The sequence below is a fragment of the Pezoporus flaviventris genome, unplaced genomic scaffold, assembly GCF_033815535.1.
Source record: "Pezoporus flaviventris isolate CSIRO_AGI_PZ_B2104156 unplaced genomic scaffold, CSIRO_AGI_Pfla_v1 ptg000002l, whole genome shotgun sequence".
Classification (NCBI taxonomy): Eukaryota; Metazoa; Chordata; class Aves; order Psittaciformes; family Psittacidae; genus Pezoporus; species Pezoporus flaviventris.
Window position 1 is genome coordinate 24895830 of NW_026892550.1, and position 24116 is coordinate 24919945.

A 24116-nucleotide genomic window follows, 5' to 3' on the forward strand; every position below is an offset into this window, starting at 1 on the left:
TCCTTGCCCTTTCCTTCTCCATGCTGTTTTGTCCATTCTTAGACAGATTAGGGACTGCCTTCCTCAACAGGGTGAAACCAGGACAGTACGAAAATACACACTACTAAACCAGCCTTGAGCTTAAGCTACCCTAAAGCTTTTAGGCCAATCTGACTACAAAAGTTATTGCAGCAGATGTTGAAGGCACTGACAGCTGCAAATCAATGCTGACATTGCTTGTGTATTACCTTTTTATCTTGTGAATCCAAGATATTATCCAGCCATTTGTACAAATAGCCATCAGAAGAGAGCCCAACGTTGTCTGCAACAGGGCCACAACACAGTACAGCAGACATAGCCTTTAGAAAGTAATTGAAAAACTACATTTTAATAACTCAGAGGAAGTGCTTTTACCAAAACCATTAAAATATAAGAAAACTAACTTCAATCAAGGGAGGAAGACCAAGGTATCAAAAAACTGTTTAACATGTTATTTAATAAATTATCAAATTTTTCTCTACTCCCAAATACAAGAAATACTTGTCAATACTGAAACGCTGACATATATAGGAGTTAATGTGCCAGTCTGATTGTTCATGTATTTTTACATAAAAGCTTTTATTCTTAGGCAACTAAGGACTGAACTCACAGGAAGCAAACATTTTAAAGTAATTTTAAGAAATTCCTATAGCCAGTGTGATAGTTTATAGTATGTAAAAAGCCAAACTGTCACAAATATACATAAGGCAGAAGAAAAAACGAACTAAGTCATGAATGGCAACAAGGATGTGAAAACCACATCCAGAGCCCAAATGTTAAAATTGCATTAAAAAAGTCAAAGTAACAATCTATTTCCAAAATTCAAAAGTACTAGAATACCTTTAATGCACAGTATTGGTGTCTGTTTATTCTCATGTTCCTATCACTGTATCTGTCCAGGGGAGTAAACATGATACTAAAAGGACCTGCCCAATGACTGAACAACATAAACAGACTGTGGCGTAGACTTTGTTGAGGAAAGACACTTCTCCTCTGGTGTACTGGAAGAAAAGCACACAGTTAGACACATATCTATTGTCATCCTTTAAAATACAGTGTGCAAACCAGAAACAAACCCAAACAATGAATATAAAAGAAAAAAAAACGTAAAGACATATTATTACAACTTCATAATAGCTGAATAGGTTTCCTGTTGTCCTGTTTAATGCCGCTAGTGTACAAGAATAAATTATTTCTTAGTCTAGAGAATACAAGTGCACTGCCAACCACAGACTTTTTCTAAATTAGAAAGTCACTTGTACAGTTCCAAACAGTACCAAAAAACTCCCTTAAAAAATAATGTTGCTAAAGTTATATTAAAAACAGATGGCATAATTTTTTTATTTTTTTTTTAATACTCTGGAACTTCAGAAAAAAGTGGATTTTTCCTTAGGGTTGTGGCTTTTTTGGGGAAGAGGGTTGGTAATACAGTATAAATAATAAATACAAGCCACCAGAACTTATTAAAACATTTTTACATACCTGGAACATTTTGAATGATATTTGCCACTAAGGCACTAAAATGGCATCGGATATCTTTCAATGTATCAGAATCCTTTTCATTTTCTGCTTCTAGGAGTTGTCGTGTTAGATCAACATACTCAAGTAAAGTGTTGTTGAGGGAATGTGTTTCATTATCAAGGCCACCACTTGCACTTAAAAAGAAAAAAAAGAACTTAACCAGTATGATAAATACATATAATCATTTTTGAAAACAATCCTTTTTTTGTCTTTTTAAAAAATCCTACAATCTCATTGCTGCAAATATTTAATTAAAAGTAATTTCTTCAATCAGGCTTTATTTCAGATTATACAAAAAGCTCTAGTGAACACAAACTAAGAATCAAGCCTCACTATCACAAGCCACTCATCTTTCCACAGAATTATTTCTTATACTGGGGACAAGTATTGGCAATAATGAGGTGAAAGGGAAGGATTAGGAAGTCAGCAGAAACCAAGTTTTATAAAACCATGTCTATTTAGCCATATACTAAAACCCACTGAAGAATTTTGCAGGTTTGTATTACTGGGTCATAAGAATACTAGTGACTTAATTCAGAAGCATAAACAACACATCTCATGAGTGCTGCCCCTACCTGTGACTAATGACACCAGCATCGGCCAACAGTTCAAATATTCGTACTAGTTGTACTCGTAAAATATCTCGACGCCTGCGCCGTTTCATGTTCTAGTCAACAGAGGAAACACAAAATTAAATGAAGTAGAGGAAAAACTAAGGGTAAAACCAGAGTGGCATATAAAAGCATTACTGTATCTGTACTACAGCTAGCATTAATTATCAGGGGTGCCAACCTTTTGAGATGAGCTACCAAACTTGCTAATAATTTTAACAGAACAATGAACAAAATCTTTCCCAGTTGCCACTCAAAATTACAACAGGTTTGCTATTACACATAATATCAAAATAAAGTTTTTTATCAGTCTCCTGTAGCAAAGTGCAACATGTAAACCTGTGAAGTACAAATGCCAACCTTTCTACATATTTTGAGAGAGGTGATTATTCCCCTCACACCACCCTGGTAAGACCCCACCTGAAGTAATGTGCTAGCTCTGGAGCTCTCAGCAGAGGAACGACATGGACTTGTTGAAGCAGGTCCAAAGGAGGACCACAAAAAATTACCAGAGGCTGAAGCACATCTCCCATGAAGTCAGGCTCGAGAGAGCTGAGGCTGCTCATCCTGAAGAAAAGGCTCCAGAGAGACCTTATCTCCCCAGTCTTTCAGTACTCAAACAGGGCTTATACGAGAGATTGGGAAAAATATTTTAGCAGGGCTCGCTGCAATAGGACAAGGGATAATGTTTTTAACATAAATGAGGGGAGATTCAGGCTACATATAAGGATGAAATTTTTTACAATGAGGGTGGTGAAACACTGGCACAGTTTGTCCCAAGAGGTGATAGGTGCCCCATATGTGGAAACATTCAAGGCCAGACTGGCTGGAGCTCCGAGAAACATGATCTAGCTGGAGATGTCCCTGTCCACCGCAGGGCGGATTGGCCTATACAGCCTTTAAAGGTCCCTTCCAACTCAAACTATTCTATGATTTGCATATAAGACTGCTAAAACACATTACAGACCAGTAACATTTTGAAAGAGAAGTATGTTCCTTCCCATCATCTGTATTTAATTCCAAATTTGTTACTAATAAGAATATTACAGTTACTACAAAAAATAAAGAGCAATCACCTCTGAATTTGTGTTTGTGGAGATTATTATTATTTCTATGAGTACCTACTAAGGCTTCTAAACCTTGCTGTAAAACATGACCTCCATCAGAAAATTTTTACTCAGAGCAATCAAGTGAGTTTACAGCCTTTTTCATTACAAAAGAAGTCCAACAAAACCGACCAAAACCAAACCAAACCAAAAAAACAAACACCCTCTCCACCCACAACCACAAAAAAGACCCCAAATTTGGCAGACAACAGAATTCAATTTCATGTCTTAGCTGCTACTAATTGTGGGCATGTTACAAATGATATAATGAAGTAACAACCGTGTAAAGCTACTCTGAGGTAAAAAGAAAAGGTTACACTAATTTTTATTATTTTGTTTTTAAACAAAACCTCTGATACAGGAGTAATACAGAGCTCAAAACAAACACAAAGCTCTGTAAACATCTCACAATCATTTAAAGAAGTAACAGCTCACCTTTTTATCTGGCATAGTGACAGATTTTAGGTGCAGGAATTAATACAACATTACTACCATTCGTGGGAAGATATTTAAAACTGTGTACTGAATACAGTGGAAAATATCTAATTACCTCTGGCCTTCTTTCAAGTGCTTCCTTAATTATAGGATGTAATTCTTCTATTAATTCCCTGAATTGAAAGAATAAAAAGAATAAAAACAACTGTTAAATTCACATCTCAACTGAAAGATGTTTCACAGCAACTAGTATTACAATATAAGTTGAAATATCCTCAGGTTTTCTTTCTTTACCTGTAGCTTTCTGAAATAAATCAGCATTTAAAGAGGTATTTCCTAGAAAGATATTTTCCCAATTTAAAGACAGATGACTAAACAGATGTCTCTAATTACCACTAAATTTGCATTCACCAAGCATATTTCTATCACAAATGATTTCATTTACTTTCATAGGCAGGGTTTAACAAAGCCTTATGGTGCAAACAGATATACCCTTAGGAAAAAAAACTGTTGGCAGCTTATCATACACTGCTCTGAGTTGTCATGATGCATTTAGTTGTTGATAAAGACTGGGTTTTTTAAGGCAAATAATGCTATGCTGACAGAAGTCAGACTAGTTTCTATGAAAACTGAAAAGCAACATGCCGTCATGTGGTGGTTACATTCCCTATTTGTTCTGAAGCTCCACAGGCTTTCTTACTACTCAGTCCCCTCTGCCAAACTAAGACTGCCTTACAGCTCCAAAAAGGGGCCAGGGAAAGGTGATCAGTAGTATGAATCTATGCAGATGAAATACCGAGGTAAAAAACACTATTTTTACTTAAATATTTGTTAACAAAGTAACTACCACCTCCACTTTAGATTGGGAAGGTGATACATTTCTCTACTTCCGTGCTACTGTAATTCAGGCATATCAAAAGCATACACTGCTCAAGTTTTCATGGTAAATGGCTGACTCCTCTGCTACATCATTCAAAGGTTCACCTTCAGAGAATGGGTCCAAGTGACCAGAAAGCTGCACAAACTTTTGTGCTCTGCTCAATTACCAGAGACTTACGCATGGTTAGGGATTGTTTTATGCTTCCTTCCAAACACAGAAAACAAAGAATATGGAGGAAGCTTTTTTTGTGCTAAAACATAGTACAGGGTTAGCTTCCAATGGAGATCAAGAGACATCTACACAAGTTCATGAAAGTGTAATGATCAGAAACAGAAAACAATGGATTTTTCTGGCAAGTTTAAGAGAACTGCATATACATATCACCTACACAGAAAAAGGTTCCCAAGGAAAAAATAACAGGGTGAGAAGAACAGTGCGTAATAAACAAAAACTAAACCAACGAACCAGCACAGAGCTGCAATGGTAAAGGGTGGGATACAATTAGCATCTGGTGTGAGTATGCACACTAGACAGAGGAAAAACATAAAATTCACAACAAAGAAATCAGAGGAATGATAAGAGTAAGATTTTGTTGTTGTTGTTTGCTGAATGAATTGTTTCTAATTTAGAAAACAAATATTTCTTGTGAAATCCTTTCTGAAAAGCATTTTCTATACTTGTAGTGCACAATTATGATTTAAACTGTTCAGTAGATCTTCGGGGTCATGGGACAAAGTTTATTTACTTCTGGTAGAAGAGTAAAGTCAGATGTGCTATAAAATTATTAGAAGATTATCAAAAGATTAAACCAGAATACTATAACTGAGGACTTGGCATTATGGTTTCAAATCCATCTTCAGCTCCTCATCTGCCATAATGTGGCAAAGAAGTGATTGGAGAGAAGAAGCATCCAATTCAAAACCAAGAATGTTAGTGATCCCTGGTTTCTTCTGCAGAAGCAAAGTTGGCTGCTGTAGCATGGTACAGCTTCATAACTCTCCACTGTAAGAGGCTGGCTGCTGTCAGAGAACATCTGATGCTGAGGACCGGCCTTCCCAGGAAATCTTCTTCCCCTAGGATGTTCTCCCTCTTCATCTATCCTCCTTAGAGAGTTGTCAGTTGAGGAAAGCAACATAGAGATGCATTTTAAAACTCATGGCTTCCTGGAATAGAGCTGTCTTTTCACCTCAGTGGATGTGTAATGGACAGTGACAGTACAGTACATTAGGATCTGAAGAAAAGTAAATCTCAGTTGAGCTAGGAATGCTATGATAGCTAGATAGCCCATTTTGACCCCCAAAATTATATAAAGACTTGTCACAGTAGAGTAACCAGAAGTTTTGGATTATGAGCTGAATCCAAGTATCTTGAACAAGATGTATGAAATTAAATAAATTGATAGAACAAGTGACTTGCCACAGATTTAATTCTGCTACAGGAGAATGCAGTTACCAGCACTCAAACTAATCCACATGGACTTCTCATTGGTACAACTCATGAGAAAGGTGTATGAGTTATGAAGTTACAGGAAGTTTATGCAGGAAAAAAAAAAAAAGAAAGAAAACGTGGAAAGGGGTGCACCATGGATTTCAGAAGGTCCAGCACTCATCAGAACACAGTTGTAACTGGTTTTTTTTCGGCTTGACCCAAATATCTATTTTTAGAATACAGTTACAATGAAACTCCTATACACAAAGAGCTCAAAACCATATGTTTGTTGCCAATACCAATACAGAGGGGGTTCAGTAACTCTTACCAACATGATTATAATTAACATTTCAAATGTTAATAGTCCATACAGACTGTTCTTTCATATAAGGCCAGCCTTTAATATCAATGAAAGGCAGCTGTTTATTTTATTTCACCTACCTTCTTTTTCTTTATGCAGACATGAGCTCTACATAAAATTATTTCAACTTCTAACAATCTTTATCACACCACTAAATGGTAGAAAAGACAATGGTAATCACTTTTCATAGCTTTTTTTCTTAAAAGAAAAAAAAACAAACCTCTTTATCTTAGCTCTGAGCTCCCACTTTGTAATCAATTAGCATAAAAACAGATGAAACACAACAGTTACCTAAAAGCTCCTGGGTTGGTCCTGCCAAGTCCCAGCACAAGGGATTCTGTAATTTCCATGCTCTCAGAGCGCATCATTGGAACTATGTGCTTAAACAGGGAGGAAGGGGATGGAATGCCAATGATCTAAGAAGAAAACCAGAATAAAGCATAATGAAGCAGTTACCAAACAATCAGGTGGTGTGACACTAAAACGTGCTGTAAATTTACAGCCTTCTCACACTGATCGATGAATTAAAAAATTTCATTTTTATAATTTCATTTTTGACATGGAGAAAGACTTTCTGAAACAGTAAACTAGTATGAATTGTTCCTCCGTTCCTTGTATGATTGAATTTTCATTGTCAGATGACAATGAATGGATAAACAGATGCTTTGCATGTTAAGTGTATCTTGCCCTCATTAGGGAGGGGGAGCAGACTTCTGGTGTCCAACTCCTTAGACTCCACTATGGCTCTGAAAAAGAACAAAGCTGAATTTCAGGCTACACTTCCTCAGATTTAGGGAAAGAATCTCATTAACAAACAAGTTGAGTAGGCTGCTTCTGCAAAAATCTGCCGCATAGTTCATGAGTTATCTTCATCTCCAACTGTACCTTCTACAGGAAGCCAAAAAGGAGAAAAACAAAAAGAAGCAAAGAAGCAAGGAGGGGAAAATAGAAAAATAAAAAATCTGCATCTGATATGAAGCAAGGCAGACAGAAAACTGTCTGTAGTTGGAAAAACACAACAATATACATCATGCCTGAATAGGTAGCTATTTCAGTTTCTCAAATGAAATGCTATTAGCTCAGAATTGCAGAAGTCTACTGACAGAAAAAAAAAACCCAGCCCTTAATAGTAAATGAAACATTTCCTCATTACCACTAGATAAGACTTTGAGACTGGGTGAAGATTTTCATTACATGACTAGATTTTGCCTTAGAAATACGTAAGCAGAAAAGCCTCTACAGTACAGATAAAGAGAAGTGAACTAAAACACTACCCTAAACAAATGAAAGACAAATGTATTCTAAAACATGCTTGCAGACAATTTACATCAGTTTCTAAGAATCATGATAGCTATTATAATCCTCAGTATTTCTACTCCTAATAACATGCAGACTTATTTATGATAAGCATTAGAAGAACCTACTCTTGAATCAATGCTATAACCACTGTCGGGAGTAGACGCCAGCGTCTCAGGAGGGGAACATCTCACAGAGCCTGTGGAGGTGGAGGAGTTTGAAGATGACACTGCACTGCAGCAAAGAATCAGGTAGTTTCTCCAGAGCCCAATGTAGGAGTCACTGCTTGTAGTAGTATTCACTTTCTTTGCATTGATAGGGCTGCTATTAAAAAAAAAAAAACCAACCATAAATAAAAAGCTCAGTATAGTAAATAAAGCTTACCAGTTTCACTTTGGTTTTCTACTGAATTTACTTTTCAATATATATATATATGCCACTACTTCCAAAACTGTTGACATGGTAAACTCTGAACAGTTCAGAATAGACCCGTACCTCAATAATATACGCTTTTATAGTCAAATCTGTTGAACTACAATACGGTATTAATTAATCTTTAAAGCAGGTAAGTTTTCTTTCCCATGATAGAACTACTTTAATTTTTTGTCATATAAAGTTCAGTTAAACTCACAGAACATATAAGCAGTCCATACATCACCTCACTGAAACATAATGACATTACAATAGTGATAAATCTTGAAAGAGTATTCAATAAAATATATTGCATTTACTTTAGAAATTAACTTACTTTATATCCACTTGTGGAGACAGAAGTTGGAGTCTGGTATACGCAAACGTCCAAGCATAGCTTACGGCTGTTGGGCAGTGTTTTGGAAGATTTTCCTGTTTCATAAAACTTGAGAGGCTTATAATCCATGGATCTTGGCCTTGAGTCACATGTGCAAATATCCATATATGTGATGGACTGATTACATCAAACTGGTGGCTGATGGGGGAGGAATTCCAGTCAGCCAGAGTTTGTAAATCTATTGAACTGGGACAGTACAGTAAAGTTGTCTGTGTGCATAAAAAAAGATAACATAGCAATATATTAGTATCTATGTACATTAAGTATGTTTTCATTGTTAAATACCTAATAAAGTATCAGCGTCAAAATCACATTTGGAATAAATGAAACCCATTACTTAATTTATGTGTTGGGGTTTTATTAAGCTCCTAATGTGGACATGGTGTCCACAAAAAAACATGGTGTTTGGGAAGGAACTGGATATTAGGAAATAGTAAATTCAAAAAAAGAGGCCCTTTCACTCCTGATGACTTAATTCTCTTCCAGAAAATTCTGGACTCTAAAAGCCTTACTACTGACCTCCACTTTGTTTCCTAAACCTAAAAGAGCTTTACCTCGATACTTAAGAGTTAGTAATAAATATATAAAAATGAAATTCAGTTGTTACTCATTGAAAGTTACAGCTTTCATCACAGATAAAAGACACATTTCCTATTAAGACACTGTATTGCTGCAGAAAAAGGCAGTAGTCTTTCCTTTAAAGAATCTAAAAAAGGCAGTAGTCTTTCCTTTAAAGAACCTATAATCTACGAGCAAGATGAGAAAAAACAGTTAGGGATATAGCTGTCTGTGTGTATATGGTGGTCATAACGACACTATTGATCAGAAAGCATATAATGGTGGGGTCAGCCTCACAACATTCCTTAAGTTTTTTTTGTGTTTCTTTGTTCCATTGTTTGTGTGGAGTTTTTCATTTTGTTTGGTTTGTTTGTTTGCTTGCTTTTCCCTTTGGTTGGGTCGGTTTGTTTATGTGTTTTTTTAAGGCGATAAATTGCCAATGAAGTTAGCGTGAACATAGTGATGCTGCCATTTAAAATAAATACAATTTTTCTTTGCAGACTTACCTCATCTTACAACTAACTTTACATCAAACCTCTCCTACCTGGTCAGCCCCAGTGAGATGTATGAAACTCTCCAGGATAGTAGCACTCAGTCTGTCCATTACATCTATAGCCAACTCATCATCAGTCTACAAAAGAAAATATGTAAAGCACAAAAAGCTCAAAGTCAAGATAAAAGCAGTTTCCTTAAGCAGTCACAAAAATCAATCATCAGTTCTTACCTTAGAAACCTCTAAAACTGTGAACAAGGCCCTTATTTCTCTGAGAACACTGACAGCCAATCTCCTGGTGGCAGGCCTTGTGCTGCAAAGGATGACCAAAGCAAACCCTTCCACCACGTGGAATACACTGGAATAAAGGGTCCTCTCCAGAGGAAGGGTATGGGCAGCCCCATTGGATACACCACGCTAAGAAAAAGATACCGAAGTTAAACAAATGAAGAAAAAAGTAAATACAATCACGCTATCACGCTATTACTGGAGATGGCAGAATTCATCAAAAGGTATTTAGACCTTGTTTGGCATAATATAAGCTACTTTGTTTTTTAAGTATCTCTTTGAATTCAGTCCAAAAAAATACCACAAGAATGTATGTCTTAGTTCACTTTCTCATGAGAATGACACAGCGAGGGCAAAATTAAAAACAAGTAAATAATACTCTTACAAATAGGACTGTATAAAGTTAAATTACCTGAACCCTTTCTATTTGCTAGTACAAAATCATACTTTTTTCTAGCTTTATTAACTACTTCCAATTACACATTATGAGTTCTGATGTAAGCAAAAATGTGGACACGAATTAGTATTTAGATAATACTTAATTTTTTTTTTTTCAAAAATGCTAATTTAAAATACATTTACAAAATTTCAAGCACTGTAATTTTTATTACTTAATAAAACCAATAAAGACTAGTAATAAAATTGTATGTAGATTCAACCCACATTTTAACATCAAACGACCTTATTTAGAAATACCTGAGAATCTTGGGTTTTATTGTGCATTTGGGCTGCTTGTTTCCACTGATTTATGAGCTGCACTAACATTTTTACTGCATTGTCAAGAAGCGTTGGGTGGATGTCAGTCACTTCACGCACAATAAAATATACAAATCCTGAAAGAACATCTTCCCGCCAATCTGGAAAATCAAGCATTAATGCCTGGAGAGTATTGAAAGCCAAGGCACGAAGTTCTTCATCCATATGAATTGTCAGCCTGTTTAGAAAAAATACCAGTATCATCACCCTCGATTGGCATACTCTTAACCAGCCTTTATAAATGAAAGTGTTAACTCTTCCGTCTTTACTGTACAATGCAGAATACTTCCACACAGATTCATTTTCTGCACCGAATACATCTGAAACTAGCTACTAACAGAAGGTGATACTAATAATGCAAGACTTCATAAAGCTTAATATAAAAGAATAATTTAAGAGATTTGGTCAAGTCTTTCACATAAGCACATCATTGCATGAAGCTGAGCAACCACCTCAGAGCTCAGTATTCATGCACGCTGCGACGTACAGGCTATTTTTGTCAAATTATAATTGAAAAGAACAGATTAACGTTTAAGACAAAGCAGCTTTACTTTGGATATGAGAAGAAACTTGCTTAAAAAACCTTTACATATATACTTAAAAATATGTCTCAACCCACTATGGTAGATGAAACATTCAGTACTGTATTAGTACTTTACGCCTTTTATGTGATTTTTGATGATGAAGAAAAAGCTTTAGAAAAATCTTATTCTCTCAAATTATTATTAACTTTCTAATAGATGTAACTTAATACATTATATGGCAATGACTTTATAATTTCAAATCTAAAAGCTATCCTGTATTTCGTCACCAAGACTGTTTCTGTACTAAATAAATAAAGTTTTATAGAGGAAGGTTTATCACTCTAGTAATACAGAAAGACTGTCTGCATGTCCCACCACTACATATTCTCACTGAATGCAAATTTACTCACCCCCGAAACACCTGGCTGCCAAGGTGTCTCAACTACTTATCAGGACTGATAAGGCACATTCAGTTTAAACTGAGATAAGAGATGGAAGAATATGGGTAATGTTGGATTAAAAAAAAAAAAAAAAAATGGAAAAAGGAAGCAGGATTAGTAGAAAGCAAGAAAAAATGTTTCCCCCTAGTGCCCTGCCTTACATTTTGGTAATGTCAAACAAGAATATCTTTATGATAGTTTACAGTACTAGCAATTGAAAGAAAAAGGGAAAAAAAGTATGATTGTAGTAACAAAAGGTAAGGCAAGTGCAAAAAACCAACAGAAATAAACTCCTACTTTTCAAAAAATTATCTCTAAAAAGTACAAGATCTTCAGGATAAATTTACCTCCTACTACTCTGGTCAGTAACACTTAACCAATTGATGAAGCTAGGCAGAAATAAGAACGGATTCCGCATGTACTGGACTCACACTACCTAACAAACTCTTATACACATGGCATTTAAAAAGGAACACCCACTAAGAGCAGAATTTTATTTCTCTTACCTTGCAAGCAATTCAATGAGGTCAGTCCTGCTCATGCCATCTGGAATCAATCTTGGGATAGCAGCAATGCAAGTTCTGAATAAATCTATCTTAGGTTTTCTCTCACCCCTATAAAAACAACAAGGGAGTTCTACATCAGTACACCGCAAACATTTTCAATTTCATGTCAAAACTAAGGAGCTAGCAAAAATTTTTATCACTAATTAATGAAATTAACATTCATTTACTAGTCAAGTAGAAAGCCAACAATTGTAATGCATTAGTGATGGCATTGCAACATTACAGCACAAAACCAGCATAACTTAACTGTGACAATGAAAACACTGTAATTCAGTACATACGTAATCATGTCTTCAGGTTCTTTATTGGACATCTGCACACTAGTCATGCACATGGGCCTTCCAACTTCTTTGTCCAAATGCCTAAGAATGCTGTCTAGTGCTTTTCTGACTTGAGGGTAGTATATGGACATTCCTGAAAAGCCAAAAAGAACTGATCACCAATTTCATATGTTTTCATTTAATTTTCATATTTTTTATTAAAATATTTGCCACTTATTCGGTTTAGAAAACCCTTTTCTTGCACAAAACATGACACGAAACACACACTTTAAGTGCGGTTTAGAACACCTTTTTCTTGCACAAAACATGTCACAAAACACACACTTCAAGTGCCAAAAGAAATGCATGTTACTTAGTAGCAGGTATTGTATGAAACTAGAAGTTTCAGAACATTAACAAAGAAGCAATTGTTAGTTGCTTTTCCATTTTCTCAATTCCAAGCAATTCTAATTTAAAAATCTACATATTGAAACAGTCCTTGAAAGACAACTACCTCATTCGCTGAAGATCAATAGAATGTAGGTATCAAAACTGTCTTACTTCACTTCAGCTGTGGGACATACGGGATGTTCTAGAGTGACATCAAGGCAACAAATACAGCCATGCTATTTACCACACTAACTGCACTCTGGCTTCTTTGTGCTAATCTGGCAGTGCAAAACACTTTAAAAAAAGCCACGGATTTTGTCTTGGACACCAAAAGGTCAACACTGTCTAGCAGCCCTCTCTAAAGAATCAACACAGGTCTGTTACAATGGACTATCACTGGATTCTAACAACTAAAATAAATACAGAAATAAAGTTACACAAATGTATTGGTTGAGAATAATTGAAAACACATAAACACATACTGGAATGAGAACTTACAGAAGAATACAACATACCTATAACTTTTGCTTCCTCATCTGTCAGTGTTTTATTAAGAAAAATTTTCTTCACACGCAGAGTATTTCCTGAGGGAAGAACAACTCCTGTTGTTGGCATTGGCGGTTCACCATCTTTCTGCTGCAAGCTGTCTGCTATGACAAGGAAGACTCTGAGGCCAATATTCATCCTCTTCAATAGCAAAAAAGGGAAGAAAAAGGGAAGACGAAACAGAAGAAATTATAACATTAAAGTAACACAGACAAGGCAAAACACAAATTGCATTTTTCCTCTTTTAAAAACAGAGAAGTATGGTTCCAGTACAAAAGGCATTAATTAAAATGCTACATGTTAGAGTAATGAAATAATAAGAATAAAGTTTAAGCCTTGAGTGCCTTCCCACAACTCTGATTCTACTTAACTGACTTGGCACAGGCTAATATACTGAAATTCTTGAAGTGCAAAGCACTAAATGACTTGATATAAAGACAGACATTGCTTAAAGGTCTCATCTGTTAGAATGGGTCTTGAACCGTAGGAGCTAGGTATGACTTCCCTGAAAAAACGCTTTACAGTTATACTGTAACGAAAATTTGTACATACTTTCTGAAACTATTGTTGAAATGAGTCTGAACTCAGTAGCACTGCTGCTAGCTTAAAACACTGGAAACGAAACAGCAAGTGAGCATGACTACAATTACTTCTTTAGTTTTAGTAGAACACCCTTTCAGATACCCATCAATCTGCTTTCATCCTGGCTCAAAAGTAGTTAACCACTTTCCCCCGAAAGTACCCCAATGTCCTGCTGTTGCTGTATGCAAGTAATGGAGCTTTTTTTACCTCTGGATTAATAGTGAAGGTTTTAGGAGATTTTCCAACACTGAGAAGATCAAATATTATTTCTTTCATTGCAAAATCCAAACGTTCCTATAAAGGGAAAAATGGATTGATATGATCATCTCTTTTCTGTTAATATGCATAGTTTAATTTCTTGGCTTTGTAGAGGTGCTGGGTATCAACTCTTAGAAGTTTAAAAAATAAAAATGTTTTAAAATATTCCTTATTTCCTATTTATTCTTATGACTTCATGTTGGTTTTCTGAAATTTAGAACAATTCAACATAGCTCATGCCGTGATATGGTTCAACCATTTCTCTGAAAAAAAATACCCTAGACAATTCTGTTCAGCTCAAACACATTTCTACAAATGAGCGGAACTGTTTTAGTAAGTAAAAATTAGCGACAGAAAGAGGAGCCCTAAGAAACCAATATGAACAGTGCAACAAGTCCTGCTTCAACTCTGTCCGATCAGAAGGGAAACGTTTTGGAAGCTGAAGCACAGACAAGCTATCTTTAAGACAGGAAAACATGCTCTAATCTATAAGGTTATAGATGAATTAGAGTTTGCCTTGTGAGATCATATCCTGCATTTTGATATTAGGACAATTGAAGCTTCAAAAATAATATAAATTGTAATGCAACACTAACTACAAAGTACTGCATGCATTGCATATTTTTTCTGCCTACAGAAGGTAGTCTCCAGGCTACATAGAAGTGGATATTGCTACTCAAATGCTTTGTCCCTTATAAAAATATTATTATAGAATATACTAATTATATTGATTTATATACACACACCCACACAACAGTGCAATACAAATGTAAATATTAATCATCATGATTTTCATACACAACCATTATTGAAGTGTAAGTAAAATAATTTTGCCACAGGTAGAAACAGAACAAGTAATTTTGTTTGTTATGTGTATTTGCAGAAATCCTACGCAAGACAGAAGACCATTAATTCAGTGCAAATGTTTAAAAACTAACCTTAAATTTACATTTCTTCAAACAATATTCATCCTAGTCTTATACCTCTACCTTGACATAGTCTTACCTGAGCAATGAACTGAATAATCTTCACAAATATATTCAGAGGTGTGTCTCGTGGGACCACACTACGTGACCCTTTTGGGAAAAGTGCTGATACAATGCTCATGAGACGGCTACAGGAATTCAGACGCAAAAAGAAAAAAACCTTTTTAAAATAACTTTTTAATAACAGCAGAGATGTTACAGTTCAAATCTGGAGGGGGGTTCTTATTATTAAATAATACAAAAGCATGTAACAGCTATGAACACCTCTATAAAGTACAGCCCTCTACTGTCACAGGCAACAGTATCCTGGGTTCACATAAAGTGACCAAAATCCTGCTTTAAACTAGTTAATAATAGTCGGGGGGAGGGGAAAAATCTGAATGACTATTCCAAATTCTCACTAAGTCAATTTATAAAGAAAACCTTTTCATTTCCAGCCCATACTTAGTGATGGCCACTTCATACCCTATTTGTTCTGCTACTATTAGTGCCTTTTATCTTTAACAAATGTCCTGCTGCTTATCTCTCTGCCCTCTTCTACCCCTGCAAAGATCAATGGAGACTCAGTTCTTTCTCCTCATCAAAATAATCAAGCTCCTTTGTTTTTCTCTTTTTGAGATGAAGACTTTGCTCCCCTGTTTACCTGACTAGACCACTAGACCACTAGCTGGCTTCAATATCTCTTCTGATATCACTAGGGGATGGGGAGGGAAACAAACCACCGATCAGTATTTTAAAACCCTTTGAATAATGAACTTACCTTTGAGTTACAGTGTTGCTTTCACATTTTATTCTAATAACATAAACCCACAATAACCTATACAAAGATTCCAGTGCAACTCGGGACATTTTGGGATCTTTATTCTGTGAAATAAATGAAAAAATACAGTTACTGTTGCTTGTGAGACGCTCAGGAAATTCAATTTTTACTCTTTTGCTTTTGAGAATAACAATGAAAACTGGTATGTTTCATACTGACTACAAGTTTCATATGTTTTCATAAAAAAAAAACAATGCTGGATTGCCTATTTCCAATACTACATGAATATTTAACTAGTAATTCCAGAGCATTTTACATGTCTTTCACTCTGAGAGCAGAGAAGTAACTAAAAAGCAGATATTCCTCTTTAGAACACCAAGAGTGTACTAATTCCAAGAACTTTTCTCAGAAAGCCATTTGTAACAAATACCTTTTTAATAGCAAAACAACTTAAGTTTGTCTAAAACATCAGAGTAGCTCCTTTGAATTAGACACAAGGTCCACATCCATCATTCAGTTTATGACAGCAGGCAGTAGGAGGTGCAGAAGAAAAGAACGCAAAAGAAGGCGGCCACACAAGAATGCTTCTCTGGGTGTGCCCTCCAGGCTTCACCCAATTTGCCATTCATTTTGTATCAATGTTTACTCACTTCCAATTGATTTTTATTGTAACAATTAAGCTAGCTTTCTCTTGAATTACTATAAATTCTTGTGGCATAATTCAGTTTAAATTATGCACTGTATGAAAAAAAATTGTCTTAAAGGCGCTACTAGGAGTTTAGTTTTGCTCCTCCTAGCTCTTAAACTGTGTAAAACAGCAAGTAACTAACACGTACATTAAGTACGTACAACTGGTACATAAGTATGAGCTTAAATGATTCCCAGAGGTCATCTTTTTAGGCATTCTGTCAGGTTAAAAAAAAAAACACAAAACCAAACCAAACCAAACACAGCACACACCACCCCATCTCACCATTCCCCCCCGCCAAAGAAGCCTAAAACAGACCTTCCCCATTTCCAGTTAAGTATCTTTGTTTCAAGACCTATATATATAATGGCTTTAACCTAACTAATTTCATATTTTCTGGCCTCTACCACAAGCCAATGAGTCAGAATAGCAGACTACTTTGTCCTCAAGTGTCCTTCAAGTGGAGTGCAGTTTCACAAAAGGTGTGAACTTTGCATCTAAGACCATACTGTTTGAAAACAGATGGTCTCATCTTTGGTTCCCTCCTCTGCAATCTCACTGCCCCCTTCCCTTTGCATGGATTCTAGTAGTAAGAAAGTTCAACTCACACCATTAAGTTGATTCACATAATTTCATGGCCATGTGTCTGCAATAGACTATACAAAGGAGAGTAATTCGGATGGCTTTAAGATGGGTGGGTCAGGACTATTTGCTTTGGCAGCAGCTCACTTTAAGAAAGGCTAAAGCCTTTCAGAGGCAAAAGTGGTATTTCACAGAAAAATAACATATATGACTTTATAACCCAGTCTGTGTCAGTGATAATGCTGTTCTACCCTCCCTTCAAACTCACCTATGTGTTCCTGCCATTGCCTCTGATTTAGCACACCTACAACTAGGCAGTGGGTAAATTGATGATGGTGACCCGGACAAAATCTAAACCAGTAAAAGAGTTACCCCTGTCCTTAGTTAGTATTAGAACAGAGAACTGCCTGCCCCACTGTTCAAGTTAATTTACCAGCAGTGCTACTGTGAGGAAGAAGCAAACACCCATAATTGTATGAGAGGGTGAGAACGTGATAGCTTTGATTTTAATCAACTTAAACATCAAAAAACCCAGGGTATTACTATTCATCATATTTAATCTACAGGCCAACAGTTACTGATGTTTAAAATAAGCTGGTGATTTCATTGGTAGTACACACATTATCAAAGTCTATCTGAAATGCAGTGTCTAGAACCAAGTAATGCTTCAATCTTCTTACTTCAAGTATTCCAATGGGAGATTAATTTAGAAGTCCAGAAGAAAAACAAAAATTACTATTAGTTTTCAATCATCTAATAAAATGTATAGGAAGAAGGTATTTTACAATGTGTTCACAACATCCATTAGGAGGTTTATCACCAATACAGCTACTTCTGATTAGTTATGACAAAGTTTGCTTCTTTGTTGAGGCAAGGTGTATAAGGAGGCATTCGCCTTTAAAAAAAGGTTACAAAATAAACACAGAAGCGCTTCTAATTTCTTAAGCACTGAAAACTTTCATTACCTCTTCCGACATTTAGGAACTAAACAAATATACTAGAAGGAAATGGCTTTTTGGTCTAATATATGGCATACTGTTTGTATACTTGGTGTTAATGTGTCAGTATTTCCTTTTCCCTTTGATATTACTGCAACTAGAATACAATATATATGGCTATATAATTCACTATCTATCTGAATTTCAGCCTTTTTAGCTGATGCCTGTCATATTTTAAAGCACTCTATCTGGGTTTTTTTCCAAACATAGTTTTGTCTAAAATCCTAAAACTTTTATTATAAATTATATCAGCAGACTATGGAATAAGCTGTGATGAACCATATCCCTCTTACAAAGCCAAAAAATCAAGAGCAAATCTACTGTGGTCTTACATGACAGATTAAGATGTCAATGAAACATATCTCAACAAGTCCAAGAAACAAAATAGCATTTTTTCCATGTTAGTCAAATGTAGTCACTTACTGAAGAAAGTACTTTTTAATACTGATGTTAAACTTTTCTTCTGTTCTGAACTAAAACAATTTCTACTTTTTAAAACCTGCAAAACCAACAGTGTAAAAGTCTTTCAAGTTAGTGCAGTACAAGTTGTCGAGAGTAAATCAGTTTCAGAGTTTTTAATTGTGAAAATGTTTTCAACTTTGCTTGCATGCAAGACACTTTTTGAAATAAATTACCAGGAAAAACCATACATCTGAATAGGCAGTGTATTTCCAGCAGAAACATGCACTGCTGTTTAGGGAAACCAGCTGTGATACTGATACTCAATCTCACAAAGCCACATTTTCACCCCAATTTAGAAAATTGACATTAGATAATTTTCTGATCTTTCTCCTTTAATCCCTGGCAAGAAGAAAAGATCTCTGAAACATCAGCTATTCTTAGACCCGTTGCTTATTAACAGTACCAACAGTGATTTTACAGAGAAAGGAAAGCACAAAATACAACAATTAACTTAAAAAAAACCCCAAACCAAAACAAAGTATTTACATGAGATAAAGTATCATTTCACTGAGTTACAATAATGCATTAACTCACCTGCAGTGTTTCTATTTGTTTTCTGATACTGTTGTTAGATGGCATCTAAATAAAGCAATGTGAGACAGCAAAACATAACAAACATGAGAATGGAAGGCACATGCATGTTAGATGAAAAAAAGCACAAAACCAACAGATAGCTGTCTAGTAAGGACTCTATTCAGTAGAAATATGGGGTTTGCTGTAGCGGCAGAAAATGTTCCACCAGCCTCCAAGGTTTTGTGGTAACAGCCACTAAGGTTAAACTGCGAACAAAAAACTATTCCACCCAACAGTGGAGCAAAATTACTGACACCTTTCTCTCCCACTTCAGCAGTTTTGTTAAATGTTCCTTCCTCTCCCCAGAAGACGTGGTAAGGATACCACAACTCAGCTTCATCCAAGAATCTATCAGCTTTTCTGAAAAACCTGCTTAATTAGTCTATCTAAATACTAGTCCAAAAAGCAAGCAAAGTGTTTCACAATACTGACCCAGTGTTATTGTCTGCTGCATAAATACAAAATTTCGCCTACACTACAGTGTGTAAAGAAATGCACTGCTGGGTTCAATGCCGAAACAGCATCCCAACTGCTTTGTAGGACAAGACCAGCCATACATCTACCAAGAGACACCCTGATACGCTCTAGGTCTAAACTGACTCTTACAATTCACTTATCTGCTTTTTGCATCGGCCCAGACCCCTACGTTTCCTCTTTTCAACAAGGCCAGGACGTTTTCCCCACAGAATAAGATTCCTTTGAGGATAACTAAAGGTAGCATGCACCAAAAGCCAGTACAAAGTGTTTATAAGGGCAATAAATATTGCCAGTACTGGATTAGGATTCAAAGCACCCTCAGGTGTATTATGAAGTATAATATAGCACCGTACTAATGCAGTGTAAGGCAGGTTATGAATATACTTTGCACCAGTTACTATGGAGCAACTACAAAGATGTGAGCTTTCACACCATGGCAAATGGGAAATTGCTTATTCCTGTCACCAAAGTGTGATCACATGGTGTTCATTATTAGGTAAGAATTTGCACTGGGCAATCATCAGGGAATGAACTGAGCACCATGAATTCATGCCCCACATTACCTCTTGGGGACTTGCTAACAGGCCTGTACCCTTCATAGAATATCCCTGCAACAGAGTCTAAGTGTTGTCATATTCCTTTTGTTAATTAGTTAATTTTAACTTACACAGTAGGGGTGGATGAACCTTTTCAGTACTCTTAAGTATCTCCAATAACTCTTAAAACTACTTATAAATGAAAAAAAGACACTACAGACAATAGATTTGGAATCCTACTGCATTTTACATATTTAGGTAACTCCAAAATAAATTTAGTCATTAGGACAATCAAGAAATAAAACAGGGAAGAGGAAATCTAAGAGACTAAACTGCCGTGAAATTCAGATTTATAAATTAATGAGATTACTTATTACAGACTGCATGCATTTAATTAGCTTCAGAAACAAAGGAACACATTAATTCATAAGACAGATGAGGACAGTGGGGTGTGTATTTCTCAAGATTAAACTCAACAAAGTTTCTGAACAAACACCCAAATAGTACCAATAGAACCAGTAGTATCTGGTGAGCCATAAAATATCCTAAATAACTCAATGACACAGCACCAAAACACTGCAAAATCTGAACTGCAGAAATTCATATGTAGAATTTCTGCTGAATAGAGCCTTACAGTAAATTGTTAAGCTGTTAGTGGTTAACAAAACTAAGTAAAATATAAAATGCATGCTCAGCAACTACCAGTTAAACTCAATGGCATTTATAGTTTTAATATATCCATTATCAGCAATGGACATTATGCCAGAAAAACACAACTCCTAGCCTGGAAGAGGTTTTTTTAAAGATTTAAGAACAAATGCAAAAAGCAGCCTCCATAAGCAAAATAAACAACAAAACATAAATCAAGGCAAATATTGCAAAAGAACTGCAATGTTAGATGAAAAATATACAAAAACCCAACAAGCAACAGAAAAGTGTGAAAGATGTCATGAAAACAAAATGACCCAATCCAAGCAGCTAAACCTGTTTCCTTTTGACTTCATGCTGGTTTATGTATTTTACTAATAAGCTTCGGAATTGTTACTCATACCTAACCAGAATGAATACTGTCAAGTGGATCAAAGAACTTAGTGAGATTATCAAAACCAACATATTAGGCAAATCATGAATTGTGTTAATCAAAATTAAGGAAAGAACACGTACAACAGTTAATGCTGCAAGAAAGTCATTAAAGCCGATTCCTAATTTCCAAATATCTTGATCTCTTTATCAACCAACTCATGTTTACAATGCTATCAACTGAAGCCACAAGTTAAAGGGACACTTTAATTTTTATTTGGAAAATATGTATCACAGGCTGTAGGTATAATCTCTTTTCTGAACTCCCAATTCACTTTCAAATCCTTCAATAAGTGAACAAGAGAGAGAAATTTTGCATTTACTATACAGGAGTAGACAAGCCACGTATTTTCTCAGATATAACTGGCACATGAAGAATTGCAGTTTGTACCTTCTCTGGCATAAATAGTGTTTATTAGCAGACACTTCTGCAGATTTTACTTAATAAAACTGACACACCACAAGGGGCCACATCTATTTCCAACATTAAATAACATCACAAAGACTCACTACTAAGCTTTATAATAATGGAGAAAACACATTTAACTTAATTTTTTTTTTTAGAAAAGTATTTCACAGTGCCGTTTTAAATACTGTTTAATCGGCACGAGGATGCTGAGAACACACTGGTATAAATGCCATCAATTTATGACAGTTTCTGAATTGAAAGGATTCTTACCTTCAGATGTGACAAACAGTTCTGCAGGAAAACGTGCCAGTTATTTAAAAAAAACTGTTTCTGACTGACACACAAGAGGCAGGTGATCAATGGATACAAAGCCTATGAGTAGGGAGGAAAAAGAATTGATCAAATTGATCTTTGCAGACCTCCTAAGTCTTGTACGTTAAGGCACACAGTTGGTTCTTTCTCTCACAGTGTTAGCACTGCACAGCAGCCTCTCCCCTGCACTAGGCACATGGATGCCAGGCAATCTACATGCTGTAAGAGTGCATGGTGTAAGGCCAGGGCAGTGGGACCATGGTGAAGCTCATCCCCTCACAAGGCCTGATCTCAAAGGCTGAGAATTGATCTCACTCTTGGGTACAATATTCCCTCCTTCCCTGCAACCATATGATTCAACTCATGGGAGAAGGAACTGCCTATAAAATGAATGAATATTCAGGCAAAACATCATCAACTCAGTCAAAAATTCAGGCAGACTTTAGGTTGTCAGAAATGTTACTTCTACTCAAAGTCCACTTTCTGTAAAGAATGAAGCATAATTTAATAATCTTTGAATATGCAGACTAGCATGACTTTGCTTTGCTTTAGTAACGTAAGATTTCTTTAAACACCACATACAGTTAGCAGCATACACGACGGTGATTTAACATCAAATCTGACTGCAGGTTGTCTTGCTATGGAGCAAAATTAAAGAATGAGAGTGAATATATAAATTGTAATTTTGATGTAACCATGCTTCTGACTTCATAAATTAAATTACATTGTGAATGCCAACTTCAACTACGTCACGCTATTCTTACGTAAGTACAACCACGTCCAATGATGTATGCTTTATATGCTCAGAATACCAGAAAGTAAAGCTCAGCCCTAACATGAAAGTGAGAATAAATAATTTTAAAATCACTTGTGTTACTGAATACACAAACTGCAATGCAAAATTTAGCTCCACATTTCCAGCAAACTGAAGTGAATCAACTTGGAACATGGTTGCCATGGTCATCAAGAATTACCAAATACTGCATTAATAAGAGATTTAAAGACTTGCTAAAATGCCATTTTAGGAGACAAGCTAAGATGCAGTATTAAGGAAAAACAACTGACAGATTTATATCCAAGAGAGGCAATAAAAATACTGGAGAAAGAAGTATGAGGAGAGGAGAAAACAGGCAGAGTAGGGTTATCACCAGGCTGCTACTTTGCTGGAAAAGCCTTGTCTGACACTTTTAACTAAACATAATTTAAATACCAGACTCCCTTAAAGCAAGCTCTTTCTAGAAGAGACATTAGGTTAAATAACTGTGCTAAAACCCACTAAAATAATCAAAATCAAGCACTGATTTGAAGACAACCCCACAAGTGAGGGAACAGAGCAAGTATCTTGCACAAACAAATCAAAATCAGAGCAAATGCATATACGTAGTGCAAATTTAATTACACTTGAACTGAGGAGTTAAGATTTAAATTAGTACAGCCGTTAGTTTTTCCTCATATAATGTACTACATTAAAAGTCTAAGATAAGCAAAACAGAGAATTTTAAATATTTCTTTAAAATACCAGCGAATGCTTCTTTCTTGAACTCAATTCGAAGGTAGTCTGATAAAGCATCTCCACAAAATTTTTCAAACATGGCACATTCACTTCATTTTTAACAGCCTATTAAAAAAAAACAAACACATAAATGGGTTTAAAAGTTTATACTGTAGACAATTTAAATATAGATTAAGATGTTCGTGAGTTCAAGAACACTCAAAAGTTAAATCTTATATTAAGTATTTATCTGAAATACAAATAGAAGCATAAGAAATCATGTCATACACTATAACCACACAGTTACAAAAAACTCACAACAAATCCCCAAACCCACCCATCCAAATCCATTGTATGGCCTGTATACCATACTTAAAAGAATTAGAGAAGAAAATCTGCCACCAGCTAACAAATAAAAACTACACTGAAACTCTTTCTAAACGTAATTTCGTATATCAAAAAACAGACAAACAAAATGACCCCTATGAATTTTTCACTGTTCCCCTCTTTAATGCACCTCCAGTTCTGAAAACTGAAAACTGAGGAAACGACAGACAGTATTACCAGCCAAACATAAGGTTCGGCTTTTAGAGTAAATGAAACAGATTCATGAAGCCCTACAAATTTTTACCCACT

The 24116-nt window shown here is 35.7% G+C and overlaps 1 protein-coding gene across 13 annotated transcripts in view; it reads right to left on the reverse strand.

Moving 5' to 3' along the window:
• Positions 1–24116, reverse strand: part of FRYL (FRY like transcription coactivator) — a 136012-nt gene that overhangs the window by 52276 nt on the left and 59620 nt on the right. For 8 of the 13 annotated variants that reach the window (XM_061472328.1, XM_061472271.1, XM_061472299.1 and 5 more), the window contains 20 exons: positions 23508–23606; positions 21947–22048; positions 19136–19180; positions 15872–15975; positions 15131–15239; positions 14075–14161; positions 13255–13426; positions 12371–12503; positions 12030–12137; positions 10500–10737; positions 9747–9932; positions 9567–9653; positions 8405–8673; positions 7785–7980; positions 6652–6776; positions 3807–3864; positions 2115–2206; positions 1501–1673; positions 859–1019; positions 228–338 (listed from right to left, as the gene is read on the reverse strand). In XM_061472328.1, the coding sequence (XP_061328312.1) occupies positions 228–338; positions 859–1019; positions 1501–1673; positions 2115–2206; positions 3807–3864; positions 6652–6776; positions 7785–7980; positions 8405–8673; positions 9567–9653; positions 9747–9932; positions 10500–10737; positions 12030–12137; positions 12371–12503; positions 13255–13426; positions 14075–14161; positions 15131–15239; positions 15872–15975; positions 19136–19180; positions 21947–22048; positions 23508–23606 (2655 nt within the window). The remainder of the gene's footprint in view (positions 1–227; positions 339–858; positions 1020–1500; positions 1674–2114; positions 2207–3806; positions 3865–6651; positions 6777–7784; positions 7981–8404; positions 8674–9566; positions 9654–9746; positions 9933–10499; positions 10738–12029; positions 12138–12370; positions 12504–13254; positions 13427–14074; positions 14162–15130; positions 15240–15871; positions 15976–19135; positions 19181–21946; positions 22049–23507; positions 23607–24116) is intronic. The other 5 variants (XM_061472307.1, XM_061472358.1, XM_061472321.1 and 2 more) reach the window with 2 other exon arrangements.